Raw genomic sequence first — 21,241 nt, 5'->3', positions numbered from 1 at the left:
TTTTGCAGGGACACTACCACGGCGGATAAGGAAAGAGCTGCTGGCGGTGAAGCTGCGTAACCGACCCAGCAAACAGGAGCTGGAGGACAGGAACATCTTCCCAGTGCGCAGTGACCAGGAGCGTCAGGAGATCCGCCAACAGATAGAAATGAAACTGGCCAAGTGAGTGAACAGTCCTCTCTCCCCCCTTCTCTCTCTCTCTCTCTCTCTCTTTCTCTCTACCCCTTCTCTCTCTCTCCCCTTCTCTCTCTTTCTCTCTCTCCGCCCCTTCTCTCTCTTGCTCTCTCTCTCCCCTTCTCTTTCTCTCTCTCTCTTCCTTCTCTCTCTCTCCCCTTCTCTCTCTTTCTCTCTCTCTCCGCCCCTTCTCTCTCTTGCTTTCTCTCCCCTTCTCTTTCTCTCTCTCTCTTCCTTCTCTCTCTCTCCCCTTCTCTCTCTTGCTGTCTACCTCCTCTCCCCCCACTTCTCTCTCGCTCTCCCCCTTCTCTGTCTCTCTCTCTCCCCTTCTCTCTCACTCTCTCTCTCTTTCCTCTCCCCCTCTCCCCTTCCTTCTCACTCTACTCACTGTCCTCTCTCTCTCTCCAGCTCTCCCCTCCTCTCTCTCCCCATCTCTCTCTCTTTCTCTCTGTCTCTCCAGCTCTCTCCCTCCTCTCTCCCTCCTTTGCTCTCTCTCTCTCTCTCTCTCTCTCTCTCTCTCTCCCACGTTCCGCAGTGTCATTGGGTTTGTTATTTCATTTCCATTTTGGCCTTGCTGTTCTCTGTTTGATTATCATTTCTGAAGAGCGTGTGTAAGTGACTGTTTTTGTGTGTGTGTGTGTGTGTGTGTGTGTGTGTGTGAGACAGATGATTTGGCATCGTCAGCTCCAACACGATGTCCAAGCTCTCAGTACACATGAGAACACTGGCACGTGCTGTTCTGCTGTGACATGAGTGCTGGTTATTGCTGTCCAATCCAAACACACCATCCAGATTTGTGTGGGTTCATATAAAAAACAAAACAAAAAAACAACAACAACAACCCTGCAATAAACGAAGCTGTAAGTGTTACAGTTGTAGTCAGAAGTTTACATACACTCATCATGATCATGAATGCCATGGCAGTATTTGGCTTTCAGTGATTTCTTTGAACTGTTCTTTTTCTGGGGCAGAATTATTGTACAACATGCAGCTTTAGCAGGGGAAAAAACCTTGTGCACCAAGTTTTAATTTATTTTGGGTTTTCTGAAATCAACACAGGGTCAAAATTATACATACAGCACATCTAATATTTGGATAAATGCTTTAGCAAGTTTCACCTTGACCAGACACTTTTAGTCGCCGTCCACAAGCTTCTGGCAGAATCCTGGTCGGATATTTAACCGCTTTTCTTGGCAGAATCGATAAAGTTCAATTAATTTTGTTGGTTTTCTGGCCAACTTTTAAGTCCAGTCCACATATTTTTGATCGGGATGAGATCAGGACTTTGGGAAGGCCATTCTAAAAGCCTAATATTAGCCTGCTTTATCCTCCACAGCCATCTTTAATGTGTTTTTGGAGTCATTGTAATGTTGGAACACCCAGTTGTGTCCAAGCTTCAATCATCTCTCTGATGGTTTGAAGTTATGCTGAAGAATTCTGAAGTTGTCTCCTTCGTCATTATTCCATCCACTTTGTTGAACAGTTGGTACAGTGTTCTTGGGGTTGAATGCCGAATGCCTCACCTTCACTCCTCCAAACTTTGTGGGTCATTGTGGCCAAACATGGTCTTTGTCTTATCTGACCATAAAACATTCTTCCAGAAGGCTTTTTCTTTGTCCATGTGGTCAGCTGTAAACTTTAGTCAAGCTCAAAGGTGTTAATTTTGGAGTAGGGGCTTCTTTCTTGGATGACAGTTTCTCAGTCCATGGTGATGTAAAACTCGCTTGACTGTAGACAGTGACAGTGGTGTTCCAGCAGCTTCCACTTGGTGGTTCCTGGGTTGTTCCTGACCATTTGAATAATTTTTTCTCAGCTAAGCGTGACTGAAGGTTTTCTTGCAGACCTTGGCAAAGTGGCTACAGCTCCTAATAACTTGTACTTGTCAAACAAACCCTTTTTATGGGGTTGTAATCAATCATGATTGCTAACAGGAAGTAAAGAGGCCTTGGCCTTGACAAGTTAAAAGACATTTTGGAACTTTCAGCACCACTCGATTAATAATCTCAGTGGGTGTATGTGTATTTTTGACCCTGTGTTGATTTCAGAAAACCCAAAATAAATTAAAACTTGTGCACCAAATTCTTGTTTTTGCACCTGATGTATGTTGAACCATCATTTTGCCCCAATTCAAAGAAATCACTGAAAGCTCAATTCTGCCATAACGTCCATATCCATGAGGAGTGTATGCAAACTTCTGACTTCAATTGTATATATCTGATAAAAAATAATATGATTTATTTTTGTTTGTTTAACCCTTTCTTTGGTTTTTAACTGTTTCCATTGTGTCTTGATCTTATGAGTCACAGGTCACTTTGTGACCAATAGGTGGCGTTATAGGCTTACAGTATAACCAATCTCTAACACAGTGCTGTGCATAAGTATTAACCTCCCTGAAACTGTTCTACATTTTATAACGTTTATATTGGAAATAATTGTGAAATTATTTCCAAAGAAGAAATGTCAGTTTGTGATTGCATAAGTATTTGCTCCCAGTTATTAGTGTGAACCCTGAAATTATTTCTGGCTGTCATAAAGACATGTTGGAAACTCAGGAAACATTACACTACTGGCATTTAGCAGACGCTCTTATCCAGAGTGACATAGAACACACCCAGAGTAGTCTGGGGAGCAGTTAGGGGTTAGGTGCCTTGCTCAAGGGCACTTCAGCCATCCCTGCTGGTCCAGGGAATCAAACTAGTGACCTTTTGGTCCCAAGGCTGCTTCTCTAACCATTAGGCCATGGCTTACATATCAAAACATATCGGAAAAGCTTCTCTGTTTGATCAGACCAAAATAAAGACCAAAAAAGTGTCACATTTGCAGAAACCCAACACTGCAGATCACATTGAGAACCCCATCCTTACAGTGAATCATGGTGGTGGTAGCATCATGTTGAGTGTTATGCTTGGTTTAGTTTTGCTTCTCTGATTAATTCCCTCTTTAATCAGACCCTGCTGAACATTTACATTGCAGGCATTTAGCAGACGCACTTATCCAGAGCGACATACAACATACCCAGAGCAGCCTGAGAAGCAGTTGGGGGTTAGGTGCCTTACTTACTCAAGGGCACTTCAGCCATTCCTGCTGGTCCAGGGAATTGACCTGGTGACCTTTTGGTCCCAAAGCTGCTCCTCTAACCATTACGCCATGACAACATCCCTGATTTCCCCAAATAAAACATCCTCTATCCATCATCCGTAAGCGCTTATCCTGTGCAGAGTCACAACCAAGCTGGAGCCTATCCCAGCTGACTATGGGCGAGAGGCGGGGTACACCCTGGACAAGTGGCCAGATCATCACAGGGCTGACACATAGAGACAAACGACCAATCACACTCACATTCACACCTACGGTCAATTTAGCCCATGTTTACATTAGACCGTATCAGCGGATCATCAGACTAACGTTTTTAAAATGATTAGCATGCACACAGCAACACCAATACACGATTTGCGTGCACACAGCAACACCAATACACGGATACGCTCGGCTCCGCAGGCATCCTGCGCTCCAAATCACTCCGCCCTGAGCAGCGAGTGCCCTCTGGAGGGTGCGCACTCCGGCCTTGCGCAGCTCACAGAGCGCGCGAGTGAAGTGCACAAGCTGTGATTCGGGACTGAGCCGCTGTGTGTGTGATCCCAGCGCATATCACTTACCACTTGCAAGTGGAAGGATGGCAAGCCTAAAGACAATCATAACTACACAATGGGCAGTATTTACATCAGTATTTGCAGTATTTTCATACTTTTATACTCTTTAATGAAAGGTGATACAAGGCGGAAGTCCCCGACGTTTTTCAGCAGTCGTGTCACATGACCAACGCCAGCGAATCAGGAAGGTGGATGTCACAGTGATGTTGTCCAATGACGACACCAGCTAGAGCTCAGCACAGCGTATCCGCGTATCTCAATGTTTACACAGCACCGGAGCTGACACGATCTGGATTGAATACGTGGACCCTGGCGGATTCCCGTCTCCCGGTGTTTCCAGGCGGTTTAATGTAAACGGACAGTGCATCCACGAAGAAAACGAGACAGATACGGTCTAATGTAAACTTGGCCTTAGAGTCACCAGTTAACCTAACCTGCATGTCTTTGGACTCATCTCATCTCATCTCATCTCATCTCATCTCATCTCATCTCATCTCATCATCTCTAGCCGCTTTATCCTGTTCTACAGGGTCGCAGGCAAGCTGGAGCCTATCCCAGCTGACTACGGGCGAAAGGCGGGGTACACCCTGGACAAGTCGCCAGGTCATCACAGGGCTGACACATAGACACAGACAACCATTCACACTCACATTCACACCTACGGTCAATTTAGAGTCACCAGTTAACCTAACCTGCATGTCTTTGGACTGTGGGGGAAACCGGAGCACCCGGAGGAAACCCACGCGGACACGGGGAGAACATGCAAACTCCACACAGAAAGGCTCCCGTCGGCCACTGGATTCAAACCCAGATGTGCTGTGAGGCGACAGCACTAACCACTACACCACCCAAATAAAACCGATTATTAAAAAAAGCAACTTAGCAAAATGGATAATCTGACAACCTTATACAGTATTATTCTTCATAAATAAAGCATCCTAACACCTAGGCATTAAAATATTACATTAAAATATTTCCTTTAATGTTGGGTGGTGTAATGCTGAGGACATCTGAGTTTGTGTGTGATTAATATTCACCCTGCCCACACCCCTTCACGCCGTTTCAGCTGGTTTTCATTTCACACTCTAGACTCTGGCTTTGTATTTAAACGAGTGACGTCCACAGTGAGAATGTCCATCCACGAGTACCGTCCTTGACGTCCTGTCCTGTTTGTGCCACTTTGTAATTTAGCACTTAAGAGAGTGTTGTTGAAGTAAAAGTGGTAATTTTCAGTCAATAGCACATTTCAGAGCACAATGAGTCAATTAATTAACCTCTGTGGAGGCTGTTCTGGAACAATAGCCATTTGAACAGTGGTAATTTTGACAGCTCAGTTGGATCTAGTCTTCGGCTTTTAACAGACCAAATAACAATTAGTTTTTGGTAAAAAAGTGGAAGTCTAAAAAGAAGTACAACCCCGATTCCAAAAAAGTTGGGACAAAGTACAAATTGTAAATAAAAACAGAATGCAATAATTTACAAATCTCAAAAACTGATATTGTATTCGGGCTGCACGGTGGTGTAGTGGTTAGCGCTGTCGCCTCACAGCAAGAAGGTCTGGGTTCGAGCCCCGTGGCCGGCGAGGTTCTTTCTGTGCGGAGTTTGCATGTTCTCCCCATGTCCGCGTGGGTTTCCTCCGGGTGCTCCGGTTTCCTCCACAGTCCAAAGACATGCAGGTTAGGTTAACTGGTGACTCTAAATTGACCGTAGGTGTCAATCTGAGTGTGAATGGTTGTCTGTGTCTATTGGCCCTTTTCCACTACCCTTTTTCAGCTCACTTCAGCCCGACACGGCTCACGTTTCGACTACCAAAAAACAGCACGACTCAGCTTGCTTCAGCCCTGCTTAGCCCCTAAAACTCGCACCGTTTTGGAGTGGGGTTGAAGCGAGCCAAGCCGTGCCGAGTGAGGCTGGGGGCGTGAGCAGACACTCCCCTGTGCACTGATTGGTGAGGAGGCGTGTCCTCACATGCCCAACACGCCCTGCGAGCACACTGGGATCTGTAAACACCGTAAACCCGGAAGAATAATAATTACGAATTACGAGAATTATGAAGCCTTATGCGCCTCGCCTCATCTATACGCTCTTGCCAGTATCTGTTGGCGTTGTCGGTGACAACAAGCCACAGCACCAAGACCAGCAACACTAATGACTCCATGTCCTCCATGTTTATTGTTTACTATTCGGGTCGTGAGACTACCGCTTAAAAGCTCACTGATGTCACTGTTTGCGCTGCTTAACGACATCACGTGACGTCCACCCACTTTCGCTAACTCCACCCAATGTGTCCACCCACTTCCAGCCAGCACGGTTCAGCGCGGTTGTAGTCGAAATGCAACTCCAACAGCCCCACTCAGCCCGACTCAGCCGCATTTATAGTGGAAAAGCGGCATATGTGTCAGCCCTGTGATGACCTGGCGACTTGTCCAGGGTGTACCCCGCCTTTCGCCCATAGTCAGCTGGGATAGGCTCCAGCTTGCTTGCGACCCTGTAGAACAGGATAAAGCGGCTAGAGATAATGAGATGAGATGAGATATTGTATTCACAATAGAACATAGACAACATATCAAATGTCGAAAGTGAGACATTTTGAAATTTCATGCCAAATATTGGCTCATTTGAAATTTCATGACAGCAACACATCTCAAAAAAGTTGGGACAGGGGCAATAAGAGGCTGGAAAAGTTAAAGGTACAAAAAAAGGAACAGCTGGAGGACCAAATTGCAACTTATTAGGTCAATTGGCAATAGGTCATTAACATGACTGGGTAAAAAAAGAGCATCTTGGAGTGGCAGTGGCTCTCAGAAGTAAAGATGGGAAGAGGATCACCAATCCCCCTAATTCTGCGCCGACAAATAGTGGAGCAATATCAGAAAGGAGTTCGACAGTGTAAAATTGCAAAGAGTTTGAACATATCATCATCTACAGTGCATAATATCATCAAAAGATTCAGAGAATCTGGAAGAATCTCTGTGTGTAAGGGTCAAGGCCGGAAAACCATACTGGGTGCCCGTGATCTTCGGGCCCTTAGACGGCACTGCATCACATACAGGCATGCTTCTGTATTGGAAATCACAAAATGGGCTCAGGAATATTTCCAGAGAACATTATCTGTGAACACAATTCACCGTGCCATCCGCCGTTGCCAGCTAAAACTCTATAGTTCAAAGAAGAAGCCGTATCTAAACATGATCCAGAAGCGCAGACGTCTTCTCTGGGCCAAGGCTCATTTAAAATGGACTGTGGCAAAGTGGAAAACTGTTCTGTGGTCAGACGAATCAAAATTTGAAGTTCTTTATGGAAATCAGGGACGCCGTGTCATTCGGACTAAAGAGGAGAAGGACGACCCAAGTTGTTATCAGCGCTCAGTTCAGAAGCCTGCATCTCTGATGGTATGGGGTTGCATTAGTGCCTGTGGCATGGCCAGCTTACACATCTGGAAAGACACCATCAATGCTGAAAGGTATATCCAGGTTCTAGAGCAACATATGCTCCCATCCAGACGACGTCTCTTTCAGGGAAGACCTTGCATTTTCCAACATGACAATGCCAAACCACATACTGCATCAATTACAGCATCATGGCTGCGTAGAAGAAGGGTCCGGGTACTGAACTGGCCAGCCTGCAGTCCAGAGCTTTCACCCATAGAAAACATTTGGTGCATCATAAAATGGAAGATATGACAAAAAAGATCTAAGACAGTTGAACAACTAGAATCCTACATTAGACAAGAATGGGTTAACATTCCTATCCCTAAACTTGAGCAACTTGTCTCCTCAGTCCCCAGACGTTTACAGACTGTTGTAAAGAGAAAAGGGGATGTCTCACAGTGGTAAACATGGCCTTGTCCCAACTTTTTTGAGATGTGTTGTTGTCATGAAATTTAAAATCACCTAATTTTTCTCTTTAAATGATACATTTTCTCAGTTTAAACATTTGATATGTCATCTATGTTCTATTCTGAATAAAATATGGAATTTTGAAACTTCCACATCATTGCATTCCGTTTTTATTTACAATTTGTACTTTGTCCCAACTTTTTTGGAATCGGGGTTGTATAATTTGATCAGGGGTGTCGTTTACTATTATGTAAAGAATAAATTAAAAAAACAAGATGTTTTATTCCTTTTATACCACAGCAATGTGCAATCTGGGGCCAACTGTACAAACTAATGGCGAGTGTGGAGGAGAAGTGAAGAAGAGAGGTTGGAATGGATGGAGGAGAGGAGGATGTCAAGAGTGATTTGTGACAGAAGGTTGCCAGTAAGAGTGAAACGGAAAGTGGACAAGACAGTAGTCAGAGCAGCGATGTTGGATTGTTTGGAGACAAAAAGACAGGACGCTGAACTGAACTGGAGGGAGCAGAGTTGAAGATGTTGAGATTTTTATTAGGAGTGACAAAGTTTCATTGAACAGGATTAGAAATGAGTATATTAAAGGGACGGGACATGTAGGATGGTTTGGAGACAAAATCAGAGAGGTGAGGTTGAGATGGTTTGGACACGTACGGTACAGAGGAGAGATCCAGGGTATATTGGGAAAAGAATGCTGGAAATGGAGTTGCCAGGTCGAAGGAAACGAACAAGGAAGAGCAAAGATGAGATTTATGGATGAAGGACATGAGGACGGTTGGTGTGACGGTGGGTGATGTAAATGATGTAATTGTCAGCACACGGTCAAGGTAAACCTGCGCATGCGCATACGGACTTCGCAAAGCGAGCGATTTCATGCACATTATTTGCTTGAATCCCCTCAAATTAAATAACTTCCCAGCCACAGAATGGCCTGATATTTTGTGAGATATTACAGAAATGGGGCGGCATGGTGGTGTAGTGGTTAGCGCTGTCGCCTCACAGCAAGAAGGTCCGGGTTCGAGCCCTGTGGCCGGCGAGGGCCTTTCTGTGCGGAGTTTGCATGTTCTCCCCGTGTCCGCGTGGGTTTCCTCCGGGTGCTCCGGTTTCCCCCACAGTCCAAAGACATGCAGGTTAGGTTAACTGGTGACTCTAAATTGAGCGTAGGTGTGAATGTGAGTGTGAATGGTTGTCTGTGTCTATGTGTCAGCCCTGTGATGACCTGGCGACTTGTCCAGGGTGTACCCCGCCTTTCGCCCGTAGTCAGCTGGGATAGGCTCCAGCTTGCCTGCGACCCTGTAGAACAGGATAAAGCAGCTAGAGATAATGAGATGAGAATGAGATTACAGAAATAAACATATATCACAATGACCACATTTCAGACAGAACTAAATTTCACCGATTTTATGAAATCGAAAGGCCGTCTACCTTTAAGCTTTATTATAAACACAGAATTACTTTAACATTTCATTATTGTGACATTTATCATACCTTTATTATCCTTCACTGACCTGACCTCCTTTATCCGCTGTGCTCTCTCAGCTCGAATCGATTCGTCCTTAATTGTATGAACGTCCACCTTTATGCAGTATTGAACGTTTGCACTGTCAGTATTGCCCTGGGCTAAAAATAACCCGAGACAACGGACTTCAGTCAGCATGAGTAAAAAGATGCAGAGCTAAACAGAACGGAGGGTTGTAGGAGAATGCCCTGTGCTCACCCAGTCTGTGTTTTATGTAGTCAGCATAACCTGTATGGCTCGTTCTGGATATGAAGAGTCAGCTGTATAAGTACAGTATAACCAATCAGCCTCATCATACGGATACCATTTGGATGAAAATAGTTTCATGAGAGCCTGCAAAACAGATTTCCAGAAATATCGGCACCCTTGATTTAAAAATAAATGGGCAAAAATGATTGTATGAAATAATTTACAAATAAACAATTGATATTTTCCAAACAAGAGACACTATTTATCTTATTTCTCATTACTTTGGACTTCTGTAAAAATCCTTCTCCGAGCATCTCCATCCTTGTTAGACATTAGAGGAAGAGACTCAGTGCTGTTTTTCCCTCCAGGATGGGTGTTTCAAATATCTATTGTAGCAGAGCTGATAATTTTGAAATCAGTCCTTTTGAAAAAAAAAAAAAGTAAAATATTTTTAGTATGTCATTGTATGTTCGAATGTAAAATATTAATAATTGCGTGGAATTATTTTTGTATTTCCAACCCTCATTTTTGTAAAGGGTGCCAATACCTCTGGAGCTAAGCTTTTAAAATATTTTTTAGTTTTATTTTTTATTTTTATGCACAAGTCAGAAACCATATACACAAGTGTGTTTAGACAAATAATGTGCACGATGCTAAACTAGTCGCTATAAGCTGCTACATTAGCCTCGTCGCTCCAGTGCAAAATTAAAGAAGAACCCAGAAAGAAAGCAGGGATTTCTCGGCTGATCATGGGGGTAAATCTTGCAAATTAGATCACTTTAACACTCACACTGTCTCACATAAACCCCACTTGCTGTTTCACACCTTGGAATTGCACGATGGCATGAGGGACAGATTTCCTGGATGCACACACCAAGCATTTCACACATTCATCGCTAATACAGAACAGCGCAGAGTTAAACATACTCGCTTAGCAGACAGACCCAATAAACATGTGCTTCGAGAAGGTGTAAAGTTTTATAAGCATTCAGGCTGACTGCGTATCACCTTTGTGCTTTTCACCACATTCTAGCATTATTAAAAGCAGTAATGGTGAGACACGAGAACTGTAAGCTGATCGGCTAATTAAAATAAATTCCGTGCACCGGTGCAGTGCTGGAAAATCAACACACTCAATGTAATTTCCACTCTGGGTAAAAGTCACAGCAAGATGTTTTTGCTTTTTCCAATAATCTTTTCCAAGCCATTAGAAAGTGGGGGGTTTTCTGTTTTTCTTCTGTTCATTCAAAGAGCAAGCTTTGAGATTAACCTGAAAATGTTATATGCGTAGACGCTCACTTCTCATCTCATCTCATTATCTCTAGCCGCTTTATCCTGCTCTACAGGGTCGCAGGCAAGCTGGAGCCTATCCCAGCCGACTACGGGTGAAAGGCGGGGTACACCCTGGACAAGTCGCCAGGTCATCACAGGGCTGACACATAGACACAGACAACCATTCACACCTACGGTCAATTTAGAGTCACCAGTTAACCTAACCTGCATGTCTTTGGACTGTGGGGGAAACCGGAGCACCCGGAGGAAACCCACGCGGACACGGGGAGAACATGCAAACTCCACACAGAAAGGCCCTCGCCGGCCACGGGGCTCGAACCCGGACCTTCTTGCTGTGAGGCGACAGCGCTAACCACTACACCACCGTGCCGCCTAGACGCTCACTTAAAAAATCTAATTAAGTAAAAATATCCTAAATATTAATAAGGAATAAAACAAGACAGGGCATCCTGAAGTGCTGTATTCCTTTTATATTGAAACAATTACAAATTGATATTCATCACAGAACAAACCACTATAATAATAATAATAATAATAATAGTGGCGGCACGGTGGTGTAGTGGTTAGCGCTGTCACCTCACAGCAAGAAGGTCGGGGTTCGAGCCCCGTGGCCGGCGAGGGCCTTTCTGTGTGGAGTTTGCATGTTCTCCCCGTGTCCGCGTGGGTTTCCTCCGGGTGCTCCGGTTTCCCCCACAGTCCAAAGACATGCAGGTTAGGTTAACTGGTGACTCTAAATTGAGCGTAGGTGTGAATGTGAGTGTGAATGGTTGTCTGTGTCTATGTGTCAGCCCTGTGATGACCTGGCGACTTGTCCAGGGTGTACCCCGCCTTTCGCCCGTAGTCAGCTGGGATAGGCTCCAGCTTGCCTGCGACCCTGTAGAACAGGATAAAGCGGCTAGAGATAATGAGATGAGATGAGAATTCTGCATGGCATTTTCCTGTCTCGCAAGAATAATATCATGTGGACAAGATGTGATCATTTTGATGTCCTGAGGGTCGCTTGCTCCATTTCGGGACCGTTTTCCTCCCTCTTGTGGTAAACAGTATGGAAACAGCCGAACGCAAGGGAGGAGCTTTAACTCATTAGCATAACTCTGAAACCGCGTCACACCAAGATGGCGGCGCCACCAAGAAAACATTGCGACTCTGGAGAGTTTTGAGTCACAGGGATGTAGTATGTGGTTGATTCACGAACAGATCGGTGAAGGAAAAGATGAATATGTCTTTTCTCTGTTACTGCTTTTGTGTTCTTGTTTCATTCTCTGTAAGATCAAAACATTAGGTGTATAACTCCTTACTCGCTACCGTGGAGTCAAGCGCATGCATTCTAAGGCTAAGATAGCTAAGCGCTAGCTAGAATGATTTAGTTATCTGTCCAGAAAAATGACATGTCATATAACCTTTCTCTATCTTGCAGTTGCACTCACTAGGCAGGCTTTCCTTTTCTTTTCCGCTGGCGGGAGAGACGAGTCCACCATGTTTGCCCACGCCGACTTGTTTTGGTTAAAAGTAGGTCAAATATGCCTCATGGTGGTCACGTGATATTGTTGCTCACTTGCTTCGGCAATCTCCGGAAGCTTAAAATGCAGGACACTTTTTATCTCGGAAAAATATTTACACATCGAATACATAGTGTGTGCAGCAGCAAAACATCTCGAAACTCTCAAAGCAACTTTGCAGTCAGCATATGAGTGGCATATTTCCCAGAAAAACACTCATGTCTCTGTAATATAAACAAACATATACAGTGCTGAGCGTAAATGAGTGCACCCGCTTGGAAAAGTAACATTTTAAACAATATCTCACTGAACACAAACAATTTCCAAAATGTTTACAAGACAAAGTTTAATATAACATCTGTTTAACTTATAACGTGAAAGTAAGGTTAATAATATAAACTTAGATTACACATTTTTCAGTTTTACTCAAATTAGGGTGGTGCAAAAATGAGTGCACCCCACAACAAAAACTACTACATCTAGTACTTTGTATGGCCTCCATGATTTTTAATGACAGCACCAAGTCTTCTAGGCATGGAATGAACAAGTTGGCGACATTTTTTTTTTTTTTTTAAAGATATTTTTTTGGGCTTTTTGTACCTTTATTGGATAGGACAGTGTAGAGACAGGAAATGAGCGGGAGAGAGAGAGATGGGAAGGGATCGGGAAATGACCTCGGGCCGGAATCGAACCCGGGTCGCCCGCATTCATGGCATGGCGCCTTAACCACCTGAGCCACGACGCCCCCAGTTGGCGACATTTTGCAACATCAATCTTTTTCCATTCTTCAACAATGACCTCTTTTAGTGACTGGATGCTGGATGGAGAGTGATGCTCAACTTGTCTCTTCAGAATTCCCCATAGGTGTTCGATTGGGTTCAGATCAGGAGACGTACTTGGCCACTGAATCACTTTCACCCTGTTCTTCTTCAGAAATCCAACAGTGGCCTTAGATGTGTGTTTAGGATCATTGTCATGTTGGAAAAGTGCAAGACGACCAAGGGCATGGAGTGATGGTAGCATCTTCTCTTTCAGTATAGAGCAATACGTCTGTGAATTCATGATGCCATCAATGAAATGCAGCTCCCCGACACCAGCAGCACTCATGCAGCCCCACATAAGGACACTGCCACCATCATGTTTCACTGTAGGCACCAGGCATTTTTCTTTGTATTCCTCACCTTTGCGACGCCATACAGTTTTGAAGCCATCAGTTCCAAAAACATTTATCTTGGTCTCATCACTCCAGAGTATAGAGTCCCAGTAGTCTTCAGTTTTGTCGGCATGGGCCCTGGCAAACTCAAGGTGGGCTTTTTTGTGCCTGGGCTTTAGGAGAGGCTTCTTTTGTGGACGCCATCCATGCATGCCATTCCTCTGCAGTGTACGCCGCATTGTGTCACGGGAAATAGTCACCCCAGTTTGGCTTTCTACTTCTTTAGATAACTGCAGTGAACTTGCATGCTGATTTTCTTCAACCTTTCTCATCAGAAGACGCTCCTGTCGAGGTGTTAACTTCCCTGGACGACCTGGACGTCTCTGTGAGATGGTTGCAGTTCCACCTTTCTTAAATTTTTGTGCCACTTCTGCTACAGTATTCTGACTGATAAGTAAAGCTTTGCTGATCTTCTTGTAGCCTTCACCTTTGTGGTGGAAAGAAATTATTTTCTTTGGGGAATTCTGAAGAGACAAGTTGAGCATCACTCTCCATCCAGTCACTAAAAGAGGTCGTTGTTGAAGAATGGAAAAAGATTGATGTTGCAAAATGTCGCCAACTTGTTCATTCCATGCCTAGAAGACTTGGTGCTGTCATTAAAATTCATGGAGGCCATACAAAGTACTAGATGTAGTAGTTTTTGTTGTGGGGTGCATTCATTTTTGCACCACCCTAATTTGAGTAAAACTGAAAAACGTGTAATCTAAGTTTATATTATTAACCTTACTTTCCCGTTATAAGTTAAACAGATGTTATATTAAACTTTGTCTTGTAAACATTTTGGAAATTGTTTGTGTTCATTGAGATATCGTTTAAAATGTTACTTTTCAAAGAGGGTGCACTCATTTACCCTGAGCACTGTATGTTTCTCAGCTTTATAATTTGACTGGATTCCGTTACACTTATAAGAACTTTAAAAAATTGTTGCCAGTACAGCAAAAATCGTCCTGCAAAATAATTTCCCTGATTATCCAGAGATCGCGAGTATGACTCGTGATGATACCACAGACATTTGTGGGTACCCAAGAGAGCAAACTTTCCCATGGCATACGCTCTTGGCACTGTCAATTACAGCGACACAGTGAAATCATATGTATCTGCGAGTTCATGTATGCTGAAGAGGGCAGATAGCTCTTTCCTTCTCGGGTTTTACACTGCTGTGTGACGCAACATGAGCAGCAGTTGGCTGTCTTCATGTTTCTCGGAGGCCTTTGACCTCTCCAGTTGGTAGCTGTTGTATGGTAGGCGAGAGCTGGCTGGAGGGTGGAGTTTTGCCAAGATGATACTGGGTAGAAAACGGGCAGAACATTAATCTTGATACGAATGCAGGGACGAGGATGTGCCAGTTTAGCTTCAGTAGGCTGTGATAGGCAAAGCTGAACTTTTCTGTATTCTGGAATTTGGATATATTGGGATATAGTGGGAATGTTGAAAATGTTTACCTCAGAACTAAAGCACTACTTGATGTCTGCGGGAGAGTCAGGGGTTTACTCTGTGTCATGTTATCACAGGTGCAACTGGAGCTCAGGCTCTGTAGAGGATCACCGCAGGCCTACTGTGATCCATACCAGCCTCTCTCTCTCCACACACACACACACACACACACACACACACACACACAACTTACATAAAAAGCCAGCTCCACTGCAGCTTTCAGAGTAGAATTTCAGATCCTGCCCTGCGATGACCTGGCGACTTGTCCAGGGTGTACCCCGCCTTTTGCCCGTAGTCAGCTGGGATAGGCTCCAGCTTGCCTGTGACCCTGTAGAACAGGATAAAGCGGCTAGAGATAATGAGATGAGATGAGATTTCAGATCCCAGAACGAGGACTGATGTTGTTGAGGATAAAGCACTTCAGGTCTCAGCTAGTCTGAACCAGGAACACATAAACATGACAGCAAACTAGCATCATGAAGCTACGTCACATGTCTCGTGTCATGGAACACCAGAGCACAAATATAGCACATGGTATTATAAACACACTCAGAATAGTAACACATTTAAATAGTGCAAGGTGTCTGATAGGCAGGGGGTCATGATGACTGAGGAGGCGGATGACGCTGAAGGAAAAAATGAGTGAGGAAGAACACAATACTTGCACAATGTATAGCATTAAAGGAACACTTCAGCATTTTCCAAAGAATGCACATTTGTGTCTGAGTTGTGTACACGCCATCATCTGGATGGTGGCATATGTTACTCCAAAACCTATATGTACCTTTTGAGCATTGATGTTGCCTTCACAGATGTGCAACTTATCCCTGCCATGGGCACTAACACACCCCCTTACCATCACCGATGCTGGCTTTTGAACTTTGTACTGGACGGTCCTTTTCCATTAGCCCAGACGACACAGCATCCATGATTTCCAAAAAGAGTTTGAAATATGGACTCGTCAGACCACAACACACGTTTGCACTTTACATCAGTCCATCTCAGACGACTTCAGGTCCAGAGAATTTGGTGGCGTTTCTGGATGCTTTTGATGTATGGCTTTTGCTTTGCATGGTCGATGCTGCTACGAACTGTGTTTACTGACAGTTTTCTGACGTGTTCCCAAACCCATGTAGTAATATTCTTTATATAAGAAGAAGAAACCTTTATTTGGTCACATGCACACTTCAAGCACAGTGAAATTCATCCTCTGCATTTAACCCATCTGAAGCAGTGAACACACACACACACACAGCGCCCGGGGAGCAGTCAGGGATTTGGTACCTTGCTCAAGGGCAGCTCAGCCCAAGGCCACCCCTCGCCAACCTAACTGCATGTCTTTGGATTGTGGGGGAAACTGGAGCACCCAGAGGAAACCCACGCAGACACGGGGAGAACATGCAAACTCCACACAGAAAGGCCCTCGCCGGCCGCTGGGTTCAAACCTGGAACCTTCTTTCTGTGAGGCCACCGTGCTAACCACTACACCACCGTGCCGCCATAATCATGTCAGATTTTAATGCAGTGCCGCCTGAGGGATCAAAAGTCACAGGCGTTCAGTGTTGGTTTTCAGACTTGCCTCTTCTATACAGAGATTTCCCTGGATTCTCTGAATTTTTTGATAATATTATGGATTGTCGATGGTGAAATCCCTAAATTCCTTGCCACTGTACATTGAGAAATGTTGTTCTTAAACAAGTGGGCTATTTGCCCAAGCAGTTTTTCCACACAGTGGTGAACCTCGTCCCATCCTTGCTTATAAACAACTGAGCCTGTCCAATTACCAGTTAACCTGTTTACCTATGGAATGTTACAAACAGGTGTTTTTTGAGCATTCTACTAAGTTCTTCGTCTTTTGTTTCCCCTGTTTCAACTTTTTTGGAACGTATTGCAGGCACCAAATTCAGAATGAGTGTATATTTATAAAAAAAAACAATAAAGTTTATCAGTTTGAACATTAAATACAGTGGTGCTTGAAAGTTTGTGAACCCTTTAGAATTTTCTATATTTCTGCATAAATATGACCTAAAACATCAGATTTTCACACAAGTCCTAAAAGTAGATAAAGAGAACCCAGTTAAACAAATGAGACAAAAATATTATACTTGGTCTTTTATTTATTGAGGAAAATGATCCAATATTACATATCTGTGAGTGGCAAAAGTATGTGAACCTTTGCTTTCAGTATCTGGTGTGACCCTCTTGTGCAGCAATAACTGCAACTAAACATTTGCGGTAACTGTTGATCAGTCCTGCACACCGGCTTGGAGGAATTTCAGCCCATTCCTCCATACAGAACAGCTTCAACTCTGGGATGTTGGTGGGTTTCCTCACATGAACTGCTCGCTTCAGGTCCTTCCACAACATTTCCATTGGATTAAGGTCAGGACTTTGACTTGGCCATTCCAAAACATTCACTTTATTCTTCTTTAACCATTCTTTGGTAGAACGACTTGTGTGTTCAGGGTCGTTGTCTTGCTGCATGACCCACCTTCTCTTGAGATTCAGTTCATGGACAGATGTCCTGACATTTTCCTTTAGAATTTGCTGGTATAATTCAGAATTCATTGTTCTATCAATGATGGCAAGCCGTCCTGGCCCAGATGCAGCAAAACAGGCTCAAACCATGATACTACCACCACCATGTTTCACAGATGGGATCAGGTTCTTATGCTGGAATGCAGTATTTTCTTTTCTCCGAACATAACGCTTCTCATTTAAACCAGAAAGTTCTATTTTGGTCTCAGTCCACAAAACATTTTTCCAATAGCCTTCTGGCTTGTCCATGTGATCTTTAGCAAACTGCAGACGAGCAGCAATGTTCTTTTTGTAGAGCAGTGGCTTGCTCCTTGCAACCCTGCCATGCACACCATTGTTGTTCAGTGTTCTCCTGATGGTGGATTCATGAACTTTAACATTAGCCAATGTGAGAGGGGCCTTCAGTTGCTTAGAAGTTACCCTGGGGTCCTTTGTGACCTCGCCGACTATTACACGCCTTGCTCTTGGAGTGATCTTTGTTGGTTGACCACTTCTGGGGAGGGTAACAATGGTCTTGAATTTCCTCCATTTGTACACAATCTGTCTGACTGTGGATTGGTGGAGTCCAAACTCTTTAGAGATGGTTTTGTAACCTTTTCCAGCCTGATGAGTATCAACAACGCTTTTTCTGAGGTCCTCAGAAATCTCCTTTGTTCGTGCCATGATACACTTCCACAAACGTGTTGTGAAGATCAGACTTTGATAGATCCCTGTTCTTTAAATAAAACAGGGTGCCCACTCACACCTGATTGTCATCCCATTGATTGAAAACACCAGACTCTAATTTCACCTTCAAATTAACTGCTAATCCTAGAGGTTCACATACTTTTGCCACTCACAGATATGTAATATTGGATCATTTTCCTCAATAAATAAATGACCAAGTATAATATTTTTGTTTCATTTGTTTAACTGGGTTCTCTTTATCTACTTTTAGGACTTGTGTGAAAATCTGATGATGTTTTAGGCCATATTTATGCAGAAATATAGAAAATTCTAAAGGGTTCACAAACCTTCAAGCACCACTGTATTTAATATTTATTGGCAGAATTCAGCCAATATTATAAGTGAGTTTGGAGTAAACAGGTTTCTTGTTTATTTCTCAGTGCACAGAAACACGTTCCTGTCCTTGGGTATCACATATTCTGTACACTACAGGTCAAAGTTAAGTCAAAAAACAGTATCCACAAATAGTGATGTTTTTGGTATTCATAACAGTGGATGGATAAAATCGATGTTGAAAGCGTGTCACGCTTGAATGTTATGTCAGAGTGAGTTATCAGGCAGAGGCAGAGGAATGGGGAAAGACCCAAAAGTGAGTCATCCAGCTCAGATCTGTTGCGTAAGTAGAGAATAGTGTAGTGTGTGTGTGTGTGTGTCTGTGTGTGAGAGCTACATGCAGCCCATAAACACAGGTGCTGTTCAACTGCGTCTGAAAACAGCAGGAGGTTGGATACAAGTCTTCGAGTTGTTTTTAAGTCAGAATTGTCAGCAGGAAGATAAATGATGTGGTTGAACAGGACATTTTAAATGCTTTGTCGTATAATAATCATATGATCAAGAGAAAAAATGTCAACACATATACATATTGTGTTTACAACAAATTGTACTATGTGGGAATATTTATATAATAGCGTGACTCATTGTGCTGGAGGTTGGTTGCCAGTAGACGTGAGGTTCAATACCATTCTTAGACTGAGTATTTTTACTCGCAGTTCAGTCTTACTTATAAAGGTGACATGGCCTTGCCCATTGTCTCTTATTTATTTATTTATTTAACTTTTTTTTTTTCTCTCAAAAAGACAGAACAGTACGATCTTTTGCCTTTTGAAACGTACTGGAACATGCAGTGCAGCTTGGCTTCAATCTGTTCAGCTTATGCAGTAGAGTCTGGGAAGAAGCTCACTGTGTTGTATAACGTAAGCTGTTGTACACCTCCGTAAGCTGTGGGGCTTGATCTGCTTATATGGTTTTATTCTATCCACATTCACTGGATATGAGCAATCGGATGCTCTGATTGGCTACTCGACTACTAGGCTATCAGCTCATATACTGTGAGTAGAGAAAAACAAAATGGCGGTGCATGTTGCTGAACCAACCAAGTACGAAATAAAAACTCTACTCGAAAACAAAACCCCCAAAAATACAAAAAAAACCCCAAACAACAAAATATGGAAGAAAAGTATTTGATGGTAAGAACGTATCTTTTTTTATTTTTCAAGAATTATTATCACATTTTTCACAAATTGCTCCTGACATTTCGCCGGTTTGTTTACATTCTTCATCTTTAAGCATTAAAATGTGTTGAATTTTTTTTAGACTGGTTCAAAAGCTCAAAGAAGTTTGAAAATTACCCAACTGAAATGTCAAAAAGTCAAAGCCCTTCCCGCACCATTCATGGCGCATTTGGCGGCGCCGATCTCCGTTTCGTAGCCCTCGGCCTCTCGCCTACAGTCAACTGAACAACTGAAATGTCCAAGGAAGAATTAAATAAATGTCTAAAGCTATTCTATACCTCAGCACGACAGCAAGATGGCGCTTTCTACAAAAAAAACAAGACTAAAGTCAATTCGTGCCGCCATCGATAGGTTTTTAAGAAGTTTACCTAAGCAGAAATGATTTTGTCAGACATTTTGTATAAAGTTTTTATTTATCAAATTTGCAAAAAATATAAATATTTTGTTTCTCAAAATCCAGTGAATGTGGATAGAATAAAACAGTTATTCCACTCACTCTCATCGTACACGGCTTATAGTTATCAGCTCATGTACGACTAGATTTCGTGAAATAATTGTTAAATATACAGCAACATTATTGGCAATAAGGAACAATTGTTTAAAACTCGTATTAAAAAATGCTACATCCATAACAACAAATTGTTCTTGATGAAAAACAACAGCACAAAATGCAGCTCATGTGTAATTAGACCAATGATTGGAATCATGTGTTGTTTTTAAAATCATGTTGTTGCCCATGATGAGAAACAGCTTACAACTGTGCAAGCTCAGTAGTGCTTTCCAAGAATCTAAGAAGCCAAGAATCAAGATCAAATTCAGGTCAAATCTCAGCCTGGCTAAGATAAACAGAGATGGAATGGGGACTAGAGTCAAAACCAGGAACTCATGGACCCAGGAAATGCTTTGATATTCCAAAAACAAGGACCTCATGACGACAAATGCACAACAAAATGTCACGGCACTACAAATAAACAGCAGGCAAAATACACACAGACGAATGAATCAAAGACTAACACAGAACAGGTGAACACAGTAGGATAACAAGTCAAAGGCAGGACAAAAACAGAACCAAAGGCACATGGAGAACATAATAAATAAAAGCAGATGGAGAACTCAAAGTAAAACACAAAAGCAAAGCTCGTTGCACGAACAGAGAGAATGTGTAACATGAACATTTTTGTCCTTCACACCACTGAAACGTTTGCTGAAAAGTGAGGACTGAAACATATGATTGTGGTTTAGTAATGCTTTGGTGCTGTGATATTTTAGTCTAAAATGTGGCTGCCTCTGGTAGGAGGTTAAGACCTTGTCATATAGTATAAAGCAGACGGGAACCATCAGGGCCTTCTAGGTGTTCAGACAAGCCCAAACATATCAGCATTTCAAATGTTATATTGAATTTCTTTCATTCTTTCATAATTTTATAATAATTATTCTCTTCTACAACCCCGATTCCAAAAAAGTTGGGACAAAGTACAAATTGTAAATAAAAACGGAATGCAATGATGTGGAAGTTTCAAAATTCCATATTTTATTCAGAATAGAACATAGATGACATATCAAATGTTTAAACTGAGAAAATATATCATTTAAAGAGAAAAATTAGGTGATTTTAAATTTCATGACAACAACACATCTCAA

At 42.8% G+C, this 21,241-nt stretch overlaps 1 protein-coding gene across 1 annotated transcript in view; it reads left to right on the top strand.

The window, feature by feature from the left end:
- Positions 1-21,241, top strand: part of phactr3b (phosphatase and actin regulator 3b) — a 147,507-nt gene that overhangs the window by 98,395 nt on the left and 27,871 nt on the right. The window contains exon 8 of the mRNA XM_060910756.1: positions 9-162. Coding sequence (XP_060766739.1) covers positions 9-162 — 154 coding nt within the window. The remainder of the gene's footprint in view (positions 1-8; positions 163-21,241) is intronic.

The sequence above is a fragment of the Neoarius graeffei genome, chromosome 26 (genome assembly GCF_027579695.1).
Source record: "Neoarius graeffei isolate fNeoGra1 chromosome 26, fNeoGra1.pri, whole genome shotgun sequence".
Classification (NCBI taxonomy): Eukaryota; Metazoa; Chordata; class Actinopteri; order Siluriformes; family Ariidae; genus Neoarius; species Neoarius graeffei.
This window is presented reverse-complemented; position numbering and strand designations above follow the sequence as displayed.